Source organism: Phyllostomus hastatus, unplaced genomic scaffold (assembly GCF_019186645.2).
Source record: "Phyllostomus hastatus isolate PE091 unplaced genomic scaffold, TTU_PhHast_1.1 phas_contig_40, whole genome shotgun sequence".
NCBI classification, from domain to species: domain Eukaryota; kingdom Metazoa; phylum Chordata; class Mammalia; order Chiroptera; family Phyllostomidae; genus Phyllostomus; species Phyllostomus hastatus.
The window spans coordinates 5,932,291-5,956,964 of record NW_025333872.1 but is presented as its reverse complement, the minus strand read 5'-3'; the positions used below and the strand labels follow the sequence as shown (position 1 = coordinate 5,956,964).

At 45.5% G+C, this 24,674-nt stretch overlaps 1 protein-coding gene across 6 annotated transcripts in view; it reads left to right on the top strand.

The window, feature by feature from the left end:
- The window catches only part of CCND3 (cyclin D3), an 89,615-nt gene that overhangs the window by 58,650 nt on the left and 6,291 nt on the right, over window positions 1-24,674 (top strand). For 2 of the 6 annotated variants that reach the window (XM_045842854.1, XM_045842856.1), the window contains exon 2: window positions 6,072-6,224. The exons of 2 other annotated variants lie outside the window; for them this stretch is intronic. Coding sequence is in view for 1 of the 4 variants with exons in the window: in XM_045842852.1 (XP_045698808.1) it covers window positions 24,466-24,663 (198 nt within the window). In the remaining 3 variants the exon portion in view is untranslated. Of the gene's footprint in view, window positions 1-6,071; window positions 6,225-20,096; window positions 20,202-23,697; window positions 24,664-24,674 lie in introns of those variants that run through there. 2 more of the 6 variants (XM_045842855.1, XM_045842852.1) reach the window with 2 other exon arrangements.

Below are 24,674 nucleotides of genomic sequence, written 5' to 3'. Positions count from 1 at the left end.
TGCTAGACGCTCCTCCAAAACACCTGTTTCCTATCGCTGGGCAGCTGCTTCTTTGGTTGCATTTCCATATGACCATGATTTTGTAATCATGATGTCCACATGTAAAATAAAAACAGATAACCAAGTATGTTCCTCTAGCATGATTGATTGTAACTTTTTAAATTATTTATGGTATAGAAAGGATTGTTTTAGCTTCACAGAGGTCATTATTTCTAAAGGCACATAAATATTAGGATTGTTATCAAATTTAGGAAAACCTCCATCAGAACTTCTTTCATATACAAATCATAAGCTTTTAGGGCATTTTGTATTCTGGTACAGTGATTCATCCAAAATAATCTTTAAATTGGTGACACCTCTGACCCTGTTTGCTGTCAGCTAAATGTTATCTTCTCTGATATCAGTATTTTGTGTGAAATCGGCAAAAATTTCTCATCTTTTCCAGTGCAGCTTCCCCTCTCCTACAACTTGACATGGAATGAAGATGGTTTACCTTTAGAAAAGATTCTTAATCAACTCCTCATAAATCTATGACCTTTTAAAGGGGATTCATTGCAAAATACCGGCTATGAAAACATTTGAAGCATTTGAATGGTTTGGCCTGGAAAGGCGAAGGCTGGAGCAAGCAAATAACCGCTTTCAAGGATGGGAACCTCAGTGGGTGTTGGAATCATTCGTTAGAATCCCCCGGTGTGTATGGGGTGGGGCTCAGGTAGCTGCCTAGCTAGCAGCTTCTCAAAGTCACTTCGAGCAGTTCGCCCTGAAGTGGACACAAAGTGGAGCAGAAGTCTGTGAATGAGGACCCTGAAGCCCTGCCTGGCTGTGGACTGCAGGTGCGGCCTGAGGTCCTGCACGGTCCTGCATGGGCTGTGTGAGGTGGTTAGAAATGCAGAATCTTGAGCTCCACCCAGGACTGCTGAATGGGAACCTGTACTTCAGGGAGCCCTGGGTGATTCTGCTCAGGTGATGGATGGTCCGAGAAGCCCTGGACTGCAGACTTGAGCAGATCTTGCTGATGTGCCCCACCCCAGCCTGGCAGCTGGTCTTTTTCCTCTCTGGATCCTTAGCCTTGGAAACTGGCCTGTCTTTCAGTATCATTTATCTTGTTGATTCATAACATCTCTACTTCAGGCTGAGATTCTTGCTCTTTGATTTCCAGTGTCTCAGTGCCGGGTGCACAGGGGCGCCGTTTGCGGAATGCACATTGCATGCCAAGAGCTCAACCTCTCCTACCTCACCTGGCCCTCCCCCAAGCTTTAGGCTGAAACAAATATCCCCATTTTATAGATTAAGAAACTGAGGCCTGTCACCTGCCTAGGGTCACACGTGGCAGAGCTGGAATCAAATCTGGGCATGTCTGATTCCAGAGCCTTCAGTAGGGGTCAGTCAGTGTTTGCTGAGTCACTTACTTATTTATTTGTTCAGTCATACAAGCGTCTGTTCAAATGTCCTCGTTTATTCACTGAAAAGACTCGGAAAGATAAGGAAGACGGGCAGTAGACTCTGCTGCATCTTGGTGAACTATTTTTAGAACAGGTGCTGTCTGGCATCACCCTCCCAGGCTGGGCTGCCCTGGAGACCCCAGGGTGTCCAGCCCGTTGCCCTGGGACTGTGCAGGTGACACTCCGTCACCACCCCACCCCTTTCAAAATGTCCTCCATGACTCAGCAAAGAAACCCTGGGTCTGAAATCAGAGATGAGGCAAAAGAGAAAAAAACAAACAAACCTCAGGAATGTTTTCTTTTCCTGGAGGAATTTCCCTTTCATATCTTTCATTCCTCTGCCAGGCAATCCAGGAAGCCATCGGCCTGTGGTCAGCCGTGACTCCCGTCCAGTTTCTCTTAGGACTCGCCCCTCCTCCTCCCCAGACCCCGGGGGCAACTTCGGGCCCTCGTCAGTGGCCTCTGATTCTGGGCCTCCAGGGGCTTGCCAACCGCTCTCCTTAGATTGTCCGTAAGTAGTAAAATCCCAGTCCTGGGTCCGAAATACCTGGGTTCGAATTCTGCCTCTACCCTTTCCTAGGCCTGTGGACTCGGGCAAGTTACTTCACCTCTTGGTGTCTCGGTTTCCTTCTCTGTAAAGTAGGAATAACAATCAGAGCAGTGGTTTTCAGCCTTTTTCATGTCATGGCACACAAACTCCAAAAATTCTGCAGCACACCAAAAAAAAAAAAGTTTTATTTTTTGCCAATCTGACAAAAAAATTGGTATAATTTTGATTCGTTCACACCAGATGACTATTGTTGTGTTGGCTGTTGTCATTTTTCTATTTGACAGTCTGAGGGGAAGAGGTCAGTGCCCCCACTTAAGTAGTCAGGTGTTTCATGGTTTGAAAATTCTGTGGCACACCAGTTGAAAATCGTTAAATTAAAAGATTAAAATAATTAGTGTAGAGCATTTAGTACAATGCCTGACACGAAGTAATTGCTATGTAACTGTTGTTCTTTTTTTATTTTCTTAATTGATTTTAGGGAGGGAGGGAAGGAGCCAGAGAGAGGGAGGGGCAGAGGGAGAGGGAAAGAAAGAGAAACACTGATGTGTTGTTCCACTGGTTTATCCCTTCACTGGTTGATTGTGGTGTGTGCCCCCACAGGGGGATCAAACCCAGGACACTGCTGTGTGGGGACGATGCTCTCACCAGCTAGACTGCCTGGCCAGGGCCTTTTTATTCTTGTTATTAATTATGGAACAGTTATTAATATCTGGAGGAGACTTGGGTGAACTCATGCTAAACTTCTCTTCTCATTTGTTCTAATTTCACCCCAGAATTTGCTTGAATTCTCAAGTATTCATGTGGTAGAGAGCTTAAGGGGGGCAACTGCAAATGAGTGAATAAATTAATAAATTAGAAAGCTCCAGTTGCCTTTTGAAAACGAGATTATTGTGAAGGATGAAGAGGCATGACTCAATAGGTTGTTGATTTGGGAATAACCGCATTCATTCGAGGAGGGGTGGCCTTTTGAGAATTCCCAGCCATAGGATAGAGAGACCTGCCTACTGAGAGAGAGTTCAGTGATACAGTGAGAAATTCAGCATGAAGATATACAGACTGCAGGGGAAGAAGAAAGTAATTCTGGCTAGAGGGGGCTTGTGGTTCTCAGCTCTGGCTGTGTTTCAGAATCACCTGGGGATAAACGTACAGAACCTCAGTCCCACTGCTGGAGATTCTGACATCTAGGACTGGGAGTGAACGGGGGCATCAGAGTTCTCAAAAGCTAACCCTATGTTCAGGGATGAAGCCATGTGGTAAATGGAGACAAGGCAGTACTAACAGCACATACTGTGAACTGGACGTCTTAGGCACGTTTCTCTCACCCTCATGACCACCCCATTTAAAAGGCTAAGAACTTAAGGTTTGGCCAGGGTCACACAGCAGAACCCATATTTTAATCTAGGTTTGAATCTAAAGGCCTAATGTATTCTGCTACATCCCACACAGCAGGAGGTCTGCCTGGAAGAACCTTCCCTTGAAATTGGAGTTAAGATTGTCTTGTTTGCCCCGATGTAAACTATAAAGTCGATACATCACAGGTCAGAGCAAAGCTATGTAAACTGCTCTAAGAGACACAAAGGCTCCCGGGAGCTCTGGCTCAGCCTTAACCCTTGCCCTCTATTAACATATCTAAAGAAGGAATGCGTCAGCGGGGGTGGGAGGGTGCTGGGGTTGTTAGTTTGACACTACGTAGGCCAAGGGAGGGGTCCACATCCTGCTGACCCCTGGCAGCATTGTGAGCTGACTTCAGTCTTCCTTAGCTTTCTGTTCTCTCCTGACCTCTCTGGCTGTTGTTTCCTTCCGGGGTTCTTTCTCCACCTACCCCTTAATTGTGGGTGTTCCTCTGCAATGCAGCCTGCCCACATTCCCTAGGTGGCAGCTGAGGACTTACAGAGGAGTGGATTCCTAAAGCATCTGGGCTAAGGTCAGGGAGAGGGAAGGGTGTCCTCAGGCACGACTAGAGTTCACATCCCAGCTGGGCCCCTTAGAAGTTATTTTATATTATTTTTAAAATTTATTGATTTTAAGAGATATAGAGAAAGGAAAGAGAGAGAGAGAGAAACATTACTTTGTTGTTCCACTTATTTATGCATTCATTGGTTGTTTCTTGTATGTACCCTGACTGGGGATTGAACCAGCAACCTTGGCATATTGAGATGATGCTCTAATCAACTGAGATACCTGGCCAGGGCCCTGCGTTAATTTTTTTTTTTTTAAGATTTCACTCATTTATTTTAGACAGAGGGAAAAGCGGAGGGGGGGGCGGGGGGGGAGAGAAACATCAATGTGTGCTTGCCTCTTGTGCGACCCCCATTGAGGACCTGGCCTGAAACCCAGGCATGAGCCCTGACTGGGAACTGAACCCGTGACCCTTAGGTTCACAGCCTGCACTCAATGCACTGAGCTACACCAGCCAGGGCCCTACATTATTTATTTTAGTCTCAGTTTCTCTACCTATGAAATGAGATAGTTAATGCCTACTGTGAGGATAAAAATATATACTAGGCCTTCCAAGTACACAGTAAGAACTCAATAAATAGTACCTATTTATTATGTCCACCTGATGTGGGACTTCACCTGAATGTCTGTGGACAATTTAAAAGCAACATGTGAAATAGAGAACGTTTTCCTCTAAATCTGCTCTTCCTAATCAGAGGAGATAGACACACTTTCCATAAAATTGCAGAAGCCAGAATTGTCCTGGACTCTCCTTCCCTCCACCACAACCCAAATGGCCACTGCGTTCCAGTGATTCTGTTTCCCGCATTTCTTCTATTGTCATAAGCTGCTCTTGGAATTTCTTAATAAGTTATTGCAAGAACCTGTTAACTGCTTTCTCAGCTTACTCCTTCCCGAACTCCAAATGCTTATGTACTCATGTTCTGGTCCATATTAAAACCTAATAGCTCTCAGTTGCCGGTAGGGCCCAACACAAATTCTGCCGCACCTCAAGGCCTTCTATGCTGGGCCCCGCCTTCCTGTCCAGCCCTGTCCCGCCACCATCCTGTCTTACTCCCTGGTCCTCCCTGGTGGCAGAGCTGAACCACACACCAAACATGCCAGGTTTTCTTGCCTCACTGCAGCCTAAGTCTTTCCTGGGAGAAAACCACACACATGGGCGTGCATGTGCACACACTCACACTCAGACGGGGGCCGGAGCCGGTGCCTTGCTCCCAAGGCTTCCATCTCTTTCCAACAAGACTCAGAGCCCCAACCCCTCTTGCACATCTCTGGGGGTCTGGTGTGGGGCAGGCTCTTAGCAGGAGGCTCTTGTAATAAAATTTAACATTTATGGGGCCTTGGTGTGGGCCAAGCTTCTAACCACTTACCATCCTCACAACTCTATGGGGTAGGCGTGTTTTATTCATCCCACCATGTTTACTGAACAGTTCCCTCTGGTCAGGCCCTGGTGCGGGCACTGGGGGCATGGCAGGGTAAGGAGGACGAGGAGGGCTGGAGGTAGAGAAGACACTCCTGTTTTATCTAGGAAGGTTAAGAAGAGCCTCTCTGCAAAGGTGAAAATGGAGCAGAGACAGGGAAGAGGGGAAAGGAGCTGTGTAGGTGTCTAGGGGAAGAGCAGAGGGAGTAGCCAAGACAAAGGGGATCATTCACTCCACTTGACAGATGAGGAAACCAAGAGATAGGTGAGTTGTCCAAAGTCCAGTCAGAGCAAGTGGCACAGCTGGGTTTTAAACTCCTAACTCACATCATTAGCCATTACTTTGTCTCTTGTGGGACACAGCGGGGGCCTCGGCCAAGGGCAAGCTGGCTCCTATCCCTCGGTTGGAGTTTGGCTGCCCATGTCAAGGAGAGCATGGGGGGATCACTGGCTTGGCATTCAGGTTCACTTGGTGCCTCTGTTTTTCTCTTTTGTCTCTTTCTTTCTGTGACCTTTATTGGACAATTAGATTGTGTCTACTCTCCAGGAAGCCTCCAAAAGCATGCCTCTCCAGCAAAACTGAGGATAAGACCCTGAGCTCTGGTGACTTGGCAAAGGCCCACTCCTCACTGATCTGTAGTCAGGGTGGCCACTGTGGTCAACCACTGTATCTCACGCCACACTTTCCTTTAAATTTCAGCGGGAAGAACCAAGGCATGCATCTTTGCAGAGGTGGTGTTTGAGCTGGCCTTGAATGACATGGAGCAAATATTAGGGAGAAAGAAGCATGTGAGCTGAGCAGAAGCATCAGTGCTGGCCCATTCCGAGGACCTGGACTGGAGGTGTAAAGAAGGTGTGTGGGGGGGAGGGGAGATAAGGCCCCAGGGAGAAGGTAGGGTAGGTCATGGCAGCCTCTTTTATTTTTTAAGTGACAGGCTTTGTACGTTCATTTCAGATAGGTGGTCTGGATTTTATCCTGAAGACACTGGGACTTTAAGGTTTTAAGAAGCAAAGGAAGTGCCTGTGCTTTCCTTAGGTTTTTGAAGGAGAGCTTGGGCAGTAGTGGGGGATGAAGAGGCTGAGTGGAGGTGGGGAAACCGGTGTGAAGAAAGAGTACCGTTGGAGTGTTAGATGGGACCCCTGAGCGTTCAGGGCAGGGGCCAGCTCCCAGAGACGTTTCAGAGGCGGACGTGACAGCATCTCCTTGGAAATGAAAGTGGAGCAGGAGGGGCGGAAAAGGAATAGCGTCAGCAGTTTTAGCTTGGCTGACCCAGTGGGTCGAGGTAAGTGACCCCTAATACAAAAGAGGAGGGGCAGGTTGTGGGCACCTTGCACTGGAGGCGGCGTCTGTGTGACATCCAGGTGGGGATGTGAGCCGGGAGTTGAGATGGAGGGTGGAACTGGAGAAACGTGAGAGCTGAGGCTGAGGGGTAGAGTAAGGTCTCTAGAGGGTGTGTGAGAAAACAGGGGCCTTGGCTGAAGCCCTGGGGACATTTGTTGTTCTAGAGGCCCGTGAAGGAAAGGGGAGCCGGGCAGGAGCTAGGTGTGCGTGTTCTGATTAAGGCATCATCCCTGGGGCTGTGACTCACCTCACCGTCTGGCCGGAGGCGATGGAGGCCGCATCTCAAGGGAAGCACACAGTTGACCTAGTCTGGGTTATCTGCTTGGAGACTCAGCCCAGGGTTGCTTCTGGTCACCCTGGGCCTGTTTACATGGCCTTGTGGGAGCTTTTCCCTCTGCACTTGCCCAGCCTCCCACTGCCAAGGGGAAACTCCTGAATTTGGGGATCCTGACTTCTTCCCCCTTATTGTCCAGGAGCCTCAGTGGGCTTTGCACCCTGTAGGGCTGAGAACACTGGTGAGTGGCTGAATGACAGAAGAGAATGGGCAGCAGCATTGAACTTGGTCCACCACTTCTTCTTGAGTTCCTTTTTAAGGGGAACATCTGGTTTACTGGAATGATTATAATCTGCTCTCTGAGTCTTGAGTGGCATCAGGCTTGCTCCATCCGTTGGTCCATCCATCCATTCTGTATCAGACTTTTGCCATTGTAAGTATCTACTACAAGTTGAGCATTTCAAATGTGGGATTGGGGGCTCCCAGCACTTTTCATGCCTTATCTGACATTATGTCAGGCCTCTGAGGTAGGTATTACTACCTCATTTTGCAGGTGAGGAATCAGATCATTTCCCCCAGGTCTAACTCAAAAGCCCCTACACTCTCAGCCATTCATGTTACGCCTACCTAGGTAGAAAAAGATCATACAATTTATTATTTGGACTGGAATGATCTTTAAAATTTTTACTGAGATATCATTTCATACCATAGAATCTCCTGTATAAAGTACACAGTTCAGTAGCTTTTAGTGTGTTTAGAGTTGTGCAGTCATCACCATAATCTAATTTTAGAGCCTTTTCATTACCCCCACAAAGAAACTCGGTACCCATTAGCAGTCACTCCCCATGGCCGTCGCCACCCCAGCCCCAGGCAACCACGAATCTATTTTCTGTCTCTATAGATTTGCCTATTCTAAACAATTTATATAAATGGAATCATGATACATGGTCTTTTGGTTGGCTTCTTTCACTTACCATAACGCTTTGAGGGTTCATTCATGTTGTAGCAGGCCTCATTACTCCATCCCTTTTTACAAATGCTGTAGCACGCATCAGTGCTTCATTCCTTTTTATGAATGACTAAATGATATTCCATTATAAGGATATACCACATTATATTCATTATACTTGTTCGTATGCGTATAGACAAAAGTCGTTGTTTCCACTTTTTGGCTAGTATGAATAATAATACTCTTGCATTTGAATACAAGTTTTTGGGTAGATGTGTTTTTATCTTTCTTGGGTATACATCTTGTGTATATACACAACTAAAAGTAGAATTGCTAGGTTATATGGCAACTATGTTTAACGTTTTGAGGGACTGCCGGACTTTTCCAAAGTGGCTGCATCATTTTACATGCCCACCAACTGTGCATAAGGCTCCAGTTTCTCCACATCCCCACCCGCCCTTGTTACTCTGAACTGGGACACTCCTGAGAGTGAAGGGTGCAGCATTAATAATTACACCAAGACAACCGGTACTGACTGGAACGTATTCTGAGTTTACTTAGATACCAAAAACTACAAGATTCAATTCCTGATTTCAGGGAACTTTCTGGCCACATGATGAGTCAAAGCCCTAAAACCCACATACTTGAGTTAATTAAAGAATCAAGTAAAGGTAAATTATTAAGAAGGAAAGCAAAGTACATTTTATTTCCCCCAGGAGATTTTTTTTTTTCTCTTTAAAATAAAAGGAGTCTTATTTATCATGGTATTGTCCATGGCCCCAGAAGTGTCTTGGTGTTTGATAGAGTCTCAATAAGGATCTGTGGAATGAATGAATGAATGAATGAATGAGAGGATGAATGATACAAACTCTCCTGGAGGGAATGTAAAAAACAAATAGAATGAGTCGAATGGCAGGTGCTTGTGAGTTTAGGGGAAGTGTGAGTCTTTTCTAAAAAATTTTTGTTTTTTTGCTCACTGTTTAGTAACACTAACGACAATTTAAAAGGGAAAAACTAAATAACCTACAATTAGAGGATCTTTACCTGGATTTTGTAAGTGCGAATAGCTGACAAAAGGTGGAGGAAAGACCTTCCAAGCCTGGGAATTGCAGGAGCAGGGAGTCTGGAACCAAAGCACGTCTTTACACAGAATACCTCCTGCAGCAGTTTAGCCAAGTCTGGGAGTACAGAGGTGTGGGACCTATCCCCAGGAGTTTCCAGTCTTTTGGGGAAAATAGGATTTATTGACAGGAAACAATGAGACTGGTTTAAAACAATCATTAACTGGTTGTGTGCCCTTGGGCAAGTCAGCCCCCTTCTCTGGGCCAGTTGATCCTTCCGGTTTAAAACTTCCCTGATTGTTAATGCTATTAATACAACCCTGGTGGGCCAGGAGCAAGGACTTGAAGGAAGGAGCTGGATGTGGAGCAAGGACCAGGATGCCAGGGGGGTGATAAGGCCATGGGGTGGGCTGGGGAGCTCCAGCTAAGATAAAATTGGATAAGATAGCAGGGGCCTCTTGAAGGAGAACTTTCAAAGCCAGCGGGGCTGACTTTAAATTTGACCTGATAAGCAGGTCCTTGGACTGGAGATGAAAGGAGTGTCTGTGACAGATTAATCTGATGGCCCCGCGCCATCGATCTGGATCTCTCTGGAAGCGCTGTGAGGACTGAAAGGCTCTCCGGGAGGCCTTTGCAGTAGTCTGGGAGGCCCAGCCTCTTCCTCCCTCTTTTTCTTCTTCAGGCCCAGCCTTTCAGAAGGGGGTTTGAAACTCCTCCTGCCAGTCCCACGTTACCTATGGCTTCCAGGAAGTTTACTTTTCCTTAACCACAAGTAATTTAAAGTAAATACAATCTTTACTTCATGACAATTATGGCTATATTATGGACCAGAATCCTAAATGTGTATACATTTCTGAGGCAGAATATTAGACTTCAAATAAATTTTAGGGTTGCAGAGGGTGATTTTAGATTATGCTGCCAGATTCCTCAAGAGATACTTTCTTCTTTGCTGTAAAGGGTTTACTATGGTGGCAGACTTTGAGAAACTAGCTAGCGGCTTACTGGAGAAAGAACAGGACCTAAGTGAGCTTCGACCAGGGGTTTTGTCGGGCCAGGTGACTGATGGGTACATGAAACCAGAGAAGGAAAGAAATCCAAGATGGCACCAGAGCTTAAAATCCGAGGACTCAGCAGAAAGACAGTGCTATCCATAAAAATGCACAAATTAAAAGGGGTGCTAAGATGATCTACCTTGGGAACATGGGGACACGCGGCCCTGCTGGTGCCAGGGACGGGCTGGCCAGTTGGTCCTGGAGGAGGAACCTCTTGGTGTCCCCGCCCTGGAAGTGCTGCCCACTGGCGTGGGCATGGGGCACTTGGCCTGGTTTGCTTTCTTCGTACCAGCTGCTAAAGAAGACATTTGCTGCAGGATGTTAGTACGTGCCCTGTGTAAGACTAAGGACGTCCCTACTTGTCCCTACTTTGCTAAGAGTTTTTTCTTGTTGTGAATGGCTTTTGAATTTTATCAATTTTTTTGGCATCTGTTGATATGATCATGATTTCCCCCTCTTTAATCTTCTGGTGTGATGAATTATATTGTTTTTCTAAATTAATAAACCATGTGTTTTTGATACAAGATCAACATACAACACTTTTTTATGTATTGCTGGAATCAGTTTGCTAATACCTTGCTTAGGGTTTTGCATTCATGTTCATGGGGGTAATTTTCTTTTCTCAGACTGTTCTTGTTAGGTTTGGAATCTAAGTCATGCTAAAAATTAGTCGAGAAGTGAACCCTCTTTTTATATTCTCTGAAAGAGTTTGCATAACATTGAGGTTACTTCTTTCTTAAATGTTTGGTAAAGCTCTTTGCTGTTTGCTACTGAAGACTTTTCCATTGTGTAGGTGAGAACAGAGAAAGGAACTCTTGCTTGAGGAGTGAAAGTAGCTTAAACAGAAGGAAAATGTGCTATCTCATACATTACAGCGAGTCCAGAGGTAGGTGGTTCCAGGACTGGTTAACTCAGCAGCAGCTCAACAACATCAGCAGGGAGAGAGATATGCTCTGACCTTTCCGCCGTCATCCTCGGGCGTCAGCTCCCTTTCAGGTCACGGCAGGATGGCCGCGGCTGCTGCAGGCATCACAGCACCCTGGTTGAGTGCGGGTTCTGCAGCAAAACCTGATTCCTAAACCCACAGCTGCATGATGTTGGGTAAATTGCTTAACCTCCCTGTCAGGTGTTTAATATTACATGGATTAAGTGAATTGGGTATTTTTACTCTAACTTTTAGAATAGTGCTTGGTACAAAGTAAGCATATAGTAAACATCAGTGTATCTTAACTCCACTCTCATGTGAGGCAGGAATGAATCTGTTTTTCTCTTGCACCCCATTTACTGAAGCCCCTTGGCAGTTACCTCACATCTTATTGGCCAGAATATGGCAAGTGCCCTTTCCTAAACCAGCTGTGGAATTATCAGGATTTGGTTTGGAGGCTGGCTGGTGTGGCTCAGTGGACTGAGCGCTGGACTGCGGACCAAAGGATTTGGTTTGGAGGAATTTAGATTCAACCTCTGAGTCAAGGGAGTGTCAGTCCTCCCCCAAACACAAAACCACCTGATACCACAACAAAATCTGTGCTGTTTGCGAGGCAGAAGTTGGGGTGGTGATGGTGGGAGCTCTCTGCGTCACACAAAGGGGGCGCAGAGCAGGAGCCCCCTCCCTACTGGCTCCCCTGCGACTCCTGGGAATGGCCCCTGAGGCTTGCTGAGCACTCCCCAATTCATGCTGTGCTGTTCACTTCTTGCGTCGTCGTCGTCGTCGTCGTCGTCTCCTCTGGGCTCAGAATCGCCCTCCAAGCAGTTTGGGCGCTTGTGGTCCTCTTTTTCCAGAGGGGGAGACAGGCTCCCTGGGTTGTGGCGCCGGCCCAGTTTATATATGTAACAAAGGAGCTTGGGGTTGAGGTCTTCCAAGTGCTGTTCTTTTATTCCTCTTCCAGGAACTCCCGTTGTCACTTACGCATCATCCTCACAACGGGCACATCCAGGTGCCCCCTCTGCTGTTTTCTTAATGTTTTTAAAGTTCAGTTTTTTATGAGGTAAATTTATTTTAAAAGGAAACCTGATAAAGTCCAAGGTTTATTGTTCTGGTGCACATACACACAACTTTAAAATGAGCATAAAACTGTTTAAAATATTTATTCGGGCTTAGAACTTGGGCTCTGGCGCCTGACTGGGTTCAGATCCCAACCCTGCCAGGGTAGCACCTGCAGCTGGCCCCACCCCGGTGCCCGTGGCGCTCACCCTTCCAGAGCGCATGAGCCCCACTTCCAAGTGCCAGCACTGTGACTTTGTCTGATGGCTTGGCCTGGCTACCAGGGTCCATTGTGCTGTCCCACAGGAAGGCTAGCAGTTCTGGGTAATTAACTGCAGGCCCCTTCCTCTGTCCCCAGCAGCCCTCAACCACTGGCCATTGGAGTCGTGGACAGGTGCCCCCGCCCCCTCACTCCTGGGGTGCAGTTACTCCGAGGCAGAGGCATGCATTTTCATGGCCTCCCAGAGTTCCTGAACGGGACTGAGCTCCATTTGCCCACAGTGGTAACTTTCTCAACAATGTACCCTTCAGTGGCTTCCTTCCCTTCCGTCTCATTTCCCCACTCTTGGGTGCTTCCTGGAATCACCTCCAGGTCAATTACTTCACTTGAATTTTTGTTTTAGAGTCTGCTTCTGGGGAGACCCAACCGAGGCAGCCACTTGCTAGGGGCCTGGCGATAGGTGATGCTTAGTTTCCCTGTGTCTCTGTTTCCATCCAATAGGAGGGTAATAATAGCACTTACACCTCATCCAGCAGATCGGTTAAGCTCTCAGTGCCTAGCAAAGAGAAGGTGCTTAGTAAGTAAGTGTAATCTATTATTATTGCTACCTAAAATTCTCTGGTGTGCTACCATGGGTTGTTGCTCCACAGTTGGGACCTACCACACCCTGCCGAAACTTTCTCTGGGCTCCCCTCCTGCTTTTCCCTTCTGATGCCCCACTTCTTTCATCAGAGGCTTTCTTGTGGAATTCCGATGACCAGGACCACCAACCCTTACCACCCCCAACGCAACCCACCCTTCCCATCACACATAACCCCCTGCCTGCCTCTGGTGGGTGTTGCAGGTAAAAGCCTAATATTAATGACATCCCAGGATTTCTCCATGATGTAGCATCATCATAGTCCTCCACTTCAGGCTGGAGGTTCTTAAAATAGAGGCTTCTCATCTCTGACTTGTGTCCAGCATCCTAAAGGCTGCTGAGGTCTGGGAGCTCCTTATACTGAGCACTTACTATGAGCCTGGTGTGGTGGTAGGTGCTTTTCTCATGTTGATCCTTGCAACTGCTATATGAGGTAAGTGCTCATTTGGCAGATGAGAAGCCTGGGACAGAGAAGTTAAGTAGCTAATCCAGGATCACACGGCTGGTAAATGGCAGAGCCAGGCATCATCTCGACTCCAGAGCTCACTTAATCATGATGCTAATCTGACGCCAGGGCTGTCTGGGGCCTAGAATGACAAATGTTGGCTTCCTTGCTTCCCAGCTGAGAGCCCAGAAACACAGCTCTCTTTGCCAGGTTAGTTTAGTTGTAGCGAGTCACCCATCCACATCTGAGGCCCAGAGGCTCACCTCACCCATAGCTGTAGGACAGGAATCTCAAACAGAATAATAGGACAGGAAAGCCGCATTTATTTAGAATCCAGGCAGCCAGAAAGAGGGACAAAAAGCAAGTGTATAAACATAGAGGTTGCACTCTGATTCTATGAAAAGGAGGAGACTTGACAGGTTCAGGCCAGCACCTGAGGTTTCTTTTCACAAGCAGTTTATGCTCTAGAGATTACAAACTGTTCCCCACCCCTCAGATCCAGTCCGCAGAGCATTACGTGTGCCTTGGAAACAAAGGGAATTATGGCAACACTCATTCCCACGGTGCGGCAACAGGCTGGAGCCAAGCAGCCTGGTTTTGGAAGACACCCCTCCCCACCTGCTCCCTTACCACCAGTCAGTTGCCATTTATCGAGCGGCTCATGCTGGTGTTTTTCTTACATCCAGTTTGCTTCATTCATTCATTCAAACAAAATTTTTTTAATACATTCTGTGAACCAGGCACCATTCTGTTTTGGTGGGATAGTGCGAGGGGGGCAAATAGTAAACAGAATACATGAGTAAAGCGTATTGTTTGTTAGTGATTGGTGGGAAGCAGAAAGATAAAGCAGTCAGAGGGCCAGGGAAGAATCAGGGTTGGAGCAGGATGGCCAGGAGCAGATATCCAAGGAATGAGACTTGCTTTAAAACCGGAAAGCAGTGAAGGCGTGGTCATGTGGCTGTCCGGGGCAGAACATTCCAGACAGATGGGACAGCAAGTACAAAGGGAACACGAACACCTGGTATGTTCCAGGAACAACCAGGAGACCGGTGTGGCCAGGGCAAAGGAGGTGAGAGGGAGTGGTAGGAAGTGGGGTGGGAGGGTGCAGACTGCACAGGGCCTGTGGGCCTCGCGAGGACTTCGGCACTCACTGTGAGTGAGATGGAGAGCCGCCCGAAGGCTGCTGTGTTGGGACTAGACTGGAGGGGGGCAGGGGTGGGTCGGGGATACCCACCAGGAGGCCACTCCTGTAATCCAGGTGAGGGATAATTGAATTTAGACCAGGGGTATCCATGGAAATAGAGAAAAACAAAGGATTGGAGATGTATTTTGGACATGAAATCAACCAGAAATGGGCAATGGGTTGGATGTGGGAGACCAGTAAAGAAAAGGAAGACTTAAATTTGGGCCAGGGAGGTAGCAGAAAGCAAGAAAAGGTGGATTCTGGAGATATTTTGGAAGTAGAGCCTCTGTGCTCTGCTGCTGAGTGGATGTGGGATTTGAGAGAGGAGTCGGGGATGATGCTGTGAGCAAGTGGCCTGAGCAAGCGGAAGGGATCGAGTTCCTGTTTTCTGACGTGGGGAAGCCTGTGGGAGGAGCAGGTTTGTTGCAGGAAAGAGTAGGATCTTAGTGTTGGAAAGGTTGAGTTTAAAGGGGGGGCCTGTTGGGCAGCCATGTGGAGTTGCCACCTCTGTGAAACAAAAACAGCAAACAGGTCAGTGCACGTGCTAGCCCTGATTTGCCTGCTCTGCCTGGACTGCTGTGTCGAGATTTCTAAGGCCCACCCAGACTTAGGGGAAAAGAGTTTCTTGGTCAATAGGGAAGCCTGCCCTGGCCAGCATGGCTCAGTGGGTTGAGCATCATCCTGCAAAGCAAAAGGTTACTGGTTCGATTCCCAGTCAGGGCACATGCCTGGGTCACAGGCCTGCCCCCCAGTTGGGGTGCGTGCAATGTTTCTCTCTCACATTGATGTTTGTCTCCCTTTCCTTCTCCCTCCTTTCCCCTCTCTCTAAAAATAAATAAATAAAATCTTTAAAAAAATAGTGAAACCTGTCTTGGGAGCTGGATAGACAAACAATGGTAACTCTGGGTGTAAGACATTCTACTGTAAAGTGGGAAGAAAAATGTGAAAAATTCAACTTAATCCATGTAATTTTGGCTTACTCTTTAACATTCTTAGTGTGTCCTATAATGTACACAATCTATGAGAGTAGCAGGGATGAACATAATTCATAAATTAAATATTCCAAATATATTGGAAGAGTGTGTTTTTACTGAGGAATGGACCAGCAAAAACTTTTGAAGATTACTGATTTGAAATACTATACAAGTATAGCAGATGCTTACTTGTATACTATACAAGGAATAGTAACCTGCAATACTATAAGCCCTAAAGTATCTCCTGAATTCTCGAAGAACAAGTAAAATTATGTGTGGCTTCGTTTAATTCTTTATTTTTTTCCACTATAAAATATACATTTAGACACATCACCTATGGAATATCGCTACCAAAATTATTTAATCCTCATCAAATCAGTAGAAAACAATCAGACAAATACAGATTGGAACACACTGTATAAAACAGTTGGCTTTCAAAAATATCAGTATTATTTCCCTGGTTGATGTAGCTCAGTGGATGGAGTGCCAGCCTGCGAACCAAAGGGTCACTGGTTCAATTCCCAGTCAGAGCACATGCCTGGATTGCAGGCCAGGTCCCAAGTTGGGAATGCACGAGAGGCAACCACACATTGGTGTTTCTCTCCCTAACTTTCTCCCTTCTCCTTTCTCTAAAAATAAATCAATAAATTAAAAAAATATATCAATATTATTAAGGACTTTTTTTAAAGGATGGCAATTATTTTAGATTAAAAGAGATTAAGGAGTTAGGGTAACAATGCAAACAAGATCCTTAATTTGATCTTGGGTTGAGAAGGAAAAAGCTGTAAAAGGATACTATTGGAACAATTGAGGAGCTTTGCATATAGATAGTTTATGGATTGTATTAGAGTGAATTTTCCTCATTGTTCTGTGGGAGACTGTCTCATTCTCAGGAGACACAGACTGAAATATGAATTTAGGTGAAGGGTATGTCTGTGTTTGCTACTCTTCCTTTCCTTTTGGTCTGAAATATTTCCATGTAAAAGTTGGGGGGAATGGTGTTCATATAGGTCTCTCCAATTCTCAGAAAATGACGGTACCCTGCAGTGGCGCGCCGGACCACTTCCGGTGCACTCGATTGCTCTGTTGACTAGACCCTGTCGTCTTCGCCCTTTCTGAAGCACAGGATTTGCCAAATCTTCTCCACTGCAGGAGCAATCCCTGGCATTCTTTATTTTCCATCTGCCTCCATACCCATGATATGTATTACATTTGTTATCATAAATAGTCCATATAAGCCAAGAAATTTGTGCTTTTAAGTACCATAATCACAACTAGCTTTTTTTTTAAAGGGCTTACCGTATGCTAGGCACTGTGCAGTGTATTTCACACAAATGAGGCCATTGCATCCCCCAAGTCACTCTTTAGGGGAGGTACTACTATTATTTCCATTTTCAGAAAAAAAAACTGAGGCACAGCGAGGTGGTGTAACTTGCCCAGAGTCACACAGCCGGTGACCATGGAGTGGCAGAGCGGTATGGTCCGCGACCCTACAGTGTTCCCCATGCCCAGACCATGCAGTTAACATCGGGAGCTGGGTCATCTCAGTTTGCTAGAGCTGCTGTCCCAGGAGGAGGGCTTCTACTGCTCAAACTTCTGCTTTTCTTTGAGGGGTTCTGGGTGCATGTCCATAGCAGAAAGGGCATTCCTTGAGAGAGGAAATAATGAGAACAGCAACAGCAACTACCATCTTTGAATGCTTGCTATGTGCCAGGCATGAGCAAGGTATTTTTCTGTCTGTTTAGTCCTCACAGCCTCTCTGTGGACTAAAGACTGTTACTATCCTCACGGGACAAAAGAAGACACAGACTCAGAGGTTTTAGCAACTCCTTCAAAGTCACAAGCCATGGAACCAGCGGCCTGAGTCTAGAGCCTTGTCCACTTCCCTGTTTATGGGACCCTCTCCTCAGCCCCAAGGCTGCCTAGCTTCCACCTGTTATCTCAGTCTGTCTGAAGGTAATGGAGCCATAGAATGTAGACCACGGGGTGAAGGCCTCACCCATCACCTTGTTCACCCTCTCATTTCTCAGATGGGGACATTTCAGTGATGAAGAGTTGGAAGAAAGCATTGTATCCTTCTCCCTTGGGGCTTTGCTTTTTAAAAATTTTTATGAATTGATTTTATGGGGGGAGAGAGACAGACAGCAGACAGACAGATGCAACATCGATCTGCTGCTCCCCCATATGTGCACTCACTGGTCGACTCTAATATGCACCCCAGCTGGGGATCCAACCCACAACCTTGGCACATCAGGATGATGTCCCAACTGAGCTACCCAGCCAGAGCCTCCTTGGGGCTTTTCATCTGGCCTGTGACATTCCATTCCCACCCCTCTTCTGTTTGGCCATTTTATTTTTACTTATTTTTTATTATTGTTCAAGTACAGTTGCCTCCATTTCCCCCTCCCCATTTTCCCCCACACCCCCCACTCCTCACCCTCAATCCAACCCGCCTTTGCCTTTGTCCATGGGTCCTTTATACATGTTTATTTTGCCATTTTATTGAGTAATGTTTTCTAATTTAATGCTCCTGGGAGGAAACTCCTTCTCCTCTTGGCTGTGGTCATTGCTTTGTCTTTTTTTTTTTTTTTTTCCTGTCTTTATGAAAAAACAAGGGAGCTTCTCTGTTCCTATGAGGTGGAAGTAACTGAAGTTCTTGGGGCAACTAACCTTCCAGAAACAACTGTGCATTGGCCCTGCGTTGAGCTCACCTGTCTCCTCAGAGGACAGCTGGCTTGTAGCTGACAGGCGCCTTGGTCCTGCAGGTCCAGGATGACTCACCTGGCTCTGGGCATCCCAGTGCCCCTCAAAACTCCCTGCTCACCAGGAGCTCCCTTCCCCAGGGTACAGGTTCATGTCCTGGCTTCCAGGACTGGTCAGTCTCTGTGTCCCTTTCTTGAGAGATCAGCACCTAACAAATCCGTACACACCCATGGAACAACACAGGAGGCAGTAGAATGAGATGGTTAAAAGCACGGACTCTGAAGCCGGACTGGCATGATTGAATCCTGCCTTCATCACTTTCTAGCTGTGTGACCTTGAGCAAATTATTTAGCCACTCTGAGTGTGGGTTTCCCTTTCCATAAAATGGTGGGGAAATAATTGTGTACTTCTCATAAGGTTGATGTGAAAGTGAGATGGTTTAATACATGCCAGGCATGTACAGTGATTGGAACACAGTGGGCATTCCGGTTAGGGTTGCTGCTGTCACCAGTGGTCACTGCACAGTGCTTGGTGCTGCAGAGCAGACACAGGCATACAGGACGCCATCCCTGCCCCGAGGAGGAGCAGTGTAGGATTTGAAAGGGTGGTTTGGAAGGGGCTACATAGACCGTTAGTAAGTTATTTACCATATTTTTCAGTGTATAATGAGCACATACATTCTTGTACCAAACTTTCAGGAAAGAAATCTTTAATTTTAATTTTAAAAATTCAATTATATATTGATTGATTGATTGATTTATATTTAGAAATAAAACCGATTATCCTGTTCTGGGGTATTATTTTGCATACAGATATCGTTATTGCTTTCTAGAGTTATACTTTTAATGCATAAGCATAAATAAAAGAATTAAAAACATTTATATAGATATAGAATTAGTACTACCTATGTATAATGCGCATCCTTATTTTTTCCCTCAAAAATTTGGGCAAAAAAAGTGCATATGATACATGGTGAAATATAGTAATTCCAGCATACCTTAGTTTTCCCATCCAAAAACCATTCTTAGAGGGTGAGACGGTGCACTGTAAAAACGTTGCCCAGGGCCTGGCACACAGTCGGAGGTCGGTACATGTGGACTATCTTACCCTTTATAGGCTTTTACACTCCACGTGGAGAGAGAGAGAGCAGGTCCAGAACCACCAGCCACACCAGCCACATGTAGGGCATGTACAGTGGGATCTGTAGGAATTGGGAGGCCGGAGGGTTGGTTCCTGGAGCTGGATTGTTCCAGGTAGTCTTCCTGGAGGAGATGAGATCACAGCTGGGCCTTGAAGGGTGAATAAACTGAGCAGAGGATCAGTGGGCTGACTGGTGATGGAGGAGGGGATTGAGGAGATGGGAAGGGCCACAGAGGCCCTGGCGTGCTTTTGGAGATCTACAGAGAAGATTCTGCTAACTCTTTCTTCATTCTATATCATTGTCTAATTGGAGTTTTCCCTGCTATCTAACTTGCATCCCTCTTGCTGCAGTTGAAGATCAGTTCTCTGCAGAAGTGGAGGGCAGTGGTTATTTCAGATTAAATGAGCTTTTGGTGTCTCACCAAGGGTTAAGCACCCTTATCCCTGATAATTGGATAAAGACCAGCTGAGATTCCTTAGGCACAAATGGCAGGAATTCTGAGGGCTAGTTCTCCGTGAAAGTCTTTGGCTGTGAATGACCAAACCAGGCATCATCTAAGATGCAAGAACCAGACTGAGGAGCACTTGTAACAGAGAAGTGAATGAAATAAAGAACAGATTGTTAAATCAGTGCTGTATGATATAGTGGATGATAATTGGGGGGAAATAAATAGAGCCCACTTAATATTATACACTGAATAAATGTAGGTAACAATTTACACATTAAAAATAAAAACCTGTATTGTATGTACTCTTGACAGTGCAGATTTTCGGAGCCTCATCACAGACGTGAAGAATGAAAAGTCCTGCCCTGACTGGTGTAGCTCAGTGGATTGCACGTGGTCCCAAAAAGCAAAAGGACACAGGTTCGATTCCTGTTGGGGCACGTGCTTGGGTTTCAGGCCAGGTCTGTGCACCAGGCCCTTCGCCCCACCCTTGGGGGCATGTGAAAGAAAACCAATCAATGTTTCTTCTCTCTTTGTCTCTCCCTTCTCCTCTCTTTAAAAATAAATAAATGAAGTAAATAAAAAAAAGAATATAAAGCCCTGAAGCAGAGCCCAGAAATCTGCGCTTGCAACAAGCTCCATGGTATTAAAAAATCATCTATAAGTATTTCCTACCTTTTCTTCTGGTAATTTTATAATTTTACAGTGGGGAAGTCATGATTCAAAGGCAGGAATAATTAAACAAAATATTAGTAAATAAGGCTACATAAAAATAAAAACTTCCTATTTGTTAAAAATAACTCTACCAGCACTGGCCAGGTAGTTCAGTTGGTTAAGTGTCACCACTGATATGCCAGGGTTGCAGGTTTGATCCCCAGTCAGGGCACATACAAGAAACAACCAATGAATGAATGCATACCTAAGTGGAACAAACAAATTGATGTTTCTCTCTCTCTCTAAAATAATTTTATTTTATTAATATTTTATTTATTTATTTTTAGAGAGAAGGGAAGGAGGGAGAAGGAGAGGGACAGAAACATCGATATGTGAGAGGTGTATAGATCAGTTGCCTCTCACATGCCCTAAACTGGGACCTGGCCAGAAACCCAGGCATGTGCCCTGACTGGGAATCAAACCGGCAACCTTTCAGTTCATAGGCTGTCACTCAATCCACTGAGCCACACCAGCCAGGGCTAAAATCATTAAAAATAATAATAATAATAACTCTACCATAAGGCAAAAATAAAAGGCAAACTGTGAACTAAAAAAATCTATAAGATATATGACAAAAGAAAAAATTAAAAAAGGGTATCCTTAAAATGTAATGAGTGCCCTGACTGGCATGGTTTAGTAGGTTGGGCGCTGGCCTGCAAAACGAAGGGTCGCCAGTTCTCTTCAAGGTCAGGACACATGCTTGGGTTGTGGCTTCTTCCCTTATGTATTGGTCCTGTTGGGGGCATGTGAGAGGCATACCCTGACTGATGTTTCTTTCCATCCCTTTCTCCTTCCCTTTCCTTCTCTCTAAAAATAAATAAAAATCTTTAAAAAAATTTTTTTAAAGTGTAATGAGCACTTATACATCAATAAGAATAACAAGAGTCTCTATAAAAGAATGGGCAAAGGGAGTGAAGAGGTAATTATCTTCATAAGAAATGTAAATGTTCAATGAAGTATGAAAGTCTTATTACTAAAAAACTACTTTTCATCTCACCAGTTTTCTTTCTCCATAAAGGACATCTGGGGTGTCTATCCAATGGAATATTATTTCAGCCACACACAAGAAGGAAATCTCGCTATTTCCAACAACATGAATGGACCTTGAGGGCGTTATGCTCAGTGAAATAAGTCAGACAGAGAAAAGACAAATACTGTAATACCTCACTTATATGTGGAATCTACAACTCCATACTGAGGGAAACAGAAAACATCTTGGTGGTTGTCAGAGGTAGGAATTGGTGGTTAAAAGGCACTTCCAGTTATTAGACAAATAAGTCCTGGGAACATAATATACAACACAGGGATGATAGTTAACAGTTTTGTATTATATATTTGAAAGGTGCTAAAAGAGATCTTAAAAATTCTTATCAGAAGAAAAAATTGTAATTATGTAATGGATGTTAACTAAACTTATTGCAGTAATCATTTTGTAATATATACATATATTAAATCATGTTGTACACCTTAAACTAATACAATTGATACATATGGCAATTATACTTCAATAACACTGGAAAACATTTTTTAAATGGTGATTTACTTTTTCATCAAGGAAAAACAACCTTATAACCTGAACAGTCCGACTCAGTAATTCTGAAAGTAAAGAAGTACCTTCCTTCAGGGCAGATCTGGTTCCTGGTTATGTACTTATTTCAAAAGCTACCTGTTTTAGTTCTCCTGTACCCTAAAAACCTCTTACACTTCAACATCTTTATCTCCCCATAACTTCATATCTATGCTCTGTAATCTTAAATATGTAGTTCTCTTTAATGAAAGAGTGCAGTGTCATGATTAATGAACAGCTCATATTTATACTCTAGAAGGTAGGAGCAGAGGGTTCATACGATTGGATGGGTGTGTGGCACACGTGCTGGGATAACAGAAGCTCTTGAATTGAAAACAAATACATGTATATTTTATTACTGATAAACTACACTTCACTTTTCCAGTTGGGAGAGGGTTTTTTTAAAAAATGTAGATACCTAATGTCTGTTCTTCCCAACCTCTCAGCAGGGAAATTAGAATGAGATTTATGGGAGGGAGTTTGGGAAAGATGGGAGAAAGGTGAAAGGGATTAAGAAGCACAAATGGCCAATCATAAAAGTCATCACAGGGATATAAAGTACAGCACAGGGAATATAGTCAATGATACTGTAATAACTGTGTGGTGTCAGTTGGGTAATACAGATTTATGGAGGGGTTCACTTCAAATTCTACTTCTAAAAATTCACTTCTAGAGATAATTGTGAGTGTACACAAAAATATTTCACACTATTTTTCTTATAAGGAAGATCTAGAAATGGATTAAATTTCCAACAGTACATGTTTGATAAAATGCCTGCCTTTAATGGCATACTATGTAGCCATTAAAAATAATGTAGAATATTTAATGACATGGAAATGTGCTAACAGTATAATTTTTTTAAGTGGGGAAAAAACTTACAAAACAGTTTTCAATTATCTCATTTTAAAAAATACAACAATTTTAGAAAAATATTTACATTTTAAAGGGTTATCTCTGGATGGTCAAAGTGCAAGTAGTTATTTTCCCTTTTTTGTGTGTGGCTTAATCTCTATTTTCAAAGTCCTCTACAATGCAAATGAATATTTCCAGGATATTAGAACTACAGTAAAATTTATTATGTAAAAAAGAACAACTCATTGAGAAAATGTTTCACACAGAACTTGCCTCTTCCAGACAATGTTGTTTCTCCAGTAACTCATTTCCTTGGTGTCCTTTCCCTTAGGAGGACCTCTGGAAAGGCAGGAATTCCCCAAGGCCACCTCCCACTGGGAGCATTATGGAGGCCTGTGGTCTGCCTTGGTCATGTGGAATCCAGCTTGGGGGAAACTACAAAGTAATCCAAAGTTTGTGAGTTAGAAGAAATGGCAGTTGGCAGATTTTAGAGAGTCTGAGGAAGAAACTCCTTCAGAGAGGATCTAGTTTCTCCGCCCACGTTTTCCTCAAACAGAAGCTAAGGCCAACTTTCAGGGCTTGTCCAAGGCCACACAGCAGACTTAATGACAAGGTGAGGTCTTGAAACCATGGCTTTTCCGTCCTGTTGTATTCCTGTAATGTGCTGATTTCGACCAGGCCTTCTCATACTTGAATGAGCACAGGAATCAGCGGGGGTCTTGTTGAAATGCAGATTTTGATCCCCCAGGTCAGGCAGAGGCCTAAGAGTCTGCATTTCTAAGCAGCTTTGAGGCCGTGCAGATGATGCGGCCTTTGGAATCACGGCACCCGTGCAGTAGCAATGGGGTTCTAATGGTAGAGAGCAGATTCTGGAGCCAGACCGCCGGCTTCCCAGTCCTACCTCTGCCGCAGACTAGTGATTGTTAGTATGCTTCAGTTTCCTTATCTGCAAAATAAGTGTAATGCCTAAGTCATTGAGTTTTTGTGGATTTAATAAGTTATTGCACAGTAAGTGCTTAGAACAGAACTAGTTATTTTATTAGTTTTTATATTCCCTAGAGCAAGCAGGGGGTGAAGCAGGGTTTCACCAATGAATGAATAACCTTTGGAGAAAAGTTCTTTCCTGGGCCACTAATATCAGAGAAGCAAGATGAGAGGGCTCATTGGTGGGGAAGAGGTCCACTTCCAAGAAAGCTCTCTCCGCCGGGTGGTCTGAAGGGCGCAGGGCAACCGGAAGCCGGCAGGCCCGCGCTCTGGCGACCAATGCGGCCGCTGGGGTAGAGGGGGTGGGGCGCCCGCCAGCCCTTTCCGTCTGGAGCGCAGCGGTTCCGCCCCTTGGAACGTGTGACGTTAGAGCATTCCACCGTTGCTACATCGTCGCGAGGGGCCGGGCGCCTGTCAGGGAAGCGGCGCGCGCTGGCGCAGGCGGGCCGGGGTTCCACCGCGCAGTGCCAGCACGAGCAGCAAGCCCGCACCCCGCGCTTCCCGGCCCGCCGCCTGCGTTCTGGCTCGCGAGCCCACACTTCGGTCCTTCCCGTGCGCTGTCGAAGTATGGAGCTGCTGTGCTGTGAGGGCACCCGGCATGCGCCCCGGGCCGGGCCGGACCCGCGGCTGTTGGGGGACCAGCGTGTCCTGCAGAGCTTGCTCCGTCTGGAGGAGCGCTACGTGCCCGGCGCCTCTTACTTCCAGTGCGTGCAGAGGGAGATCAAGCCTCACATGAGGAAGATGCTGGCGTACTGGATGCTGGAGGTACAGCCTGG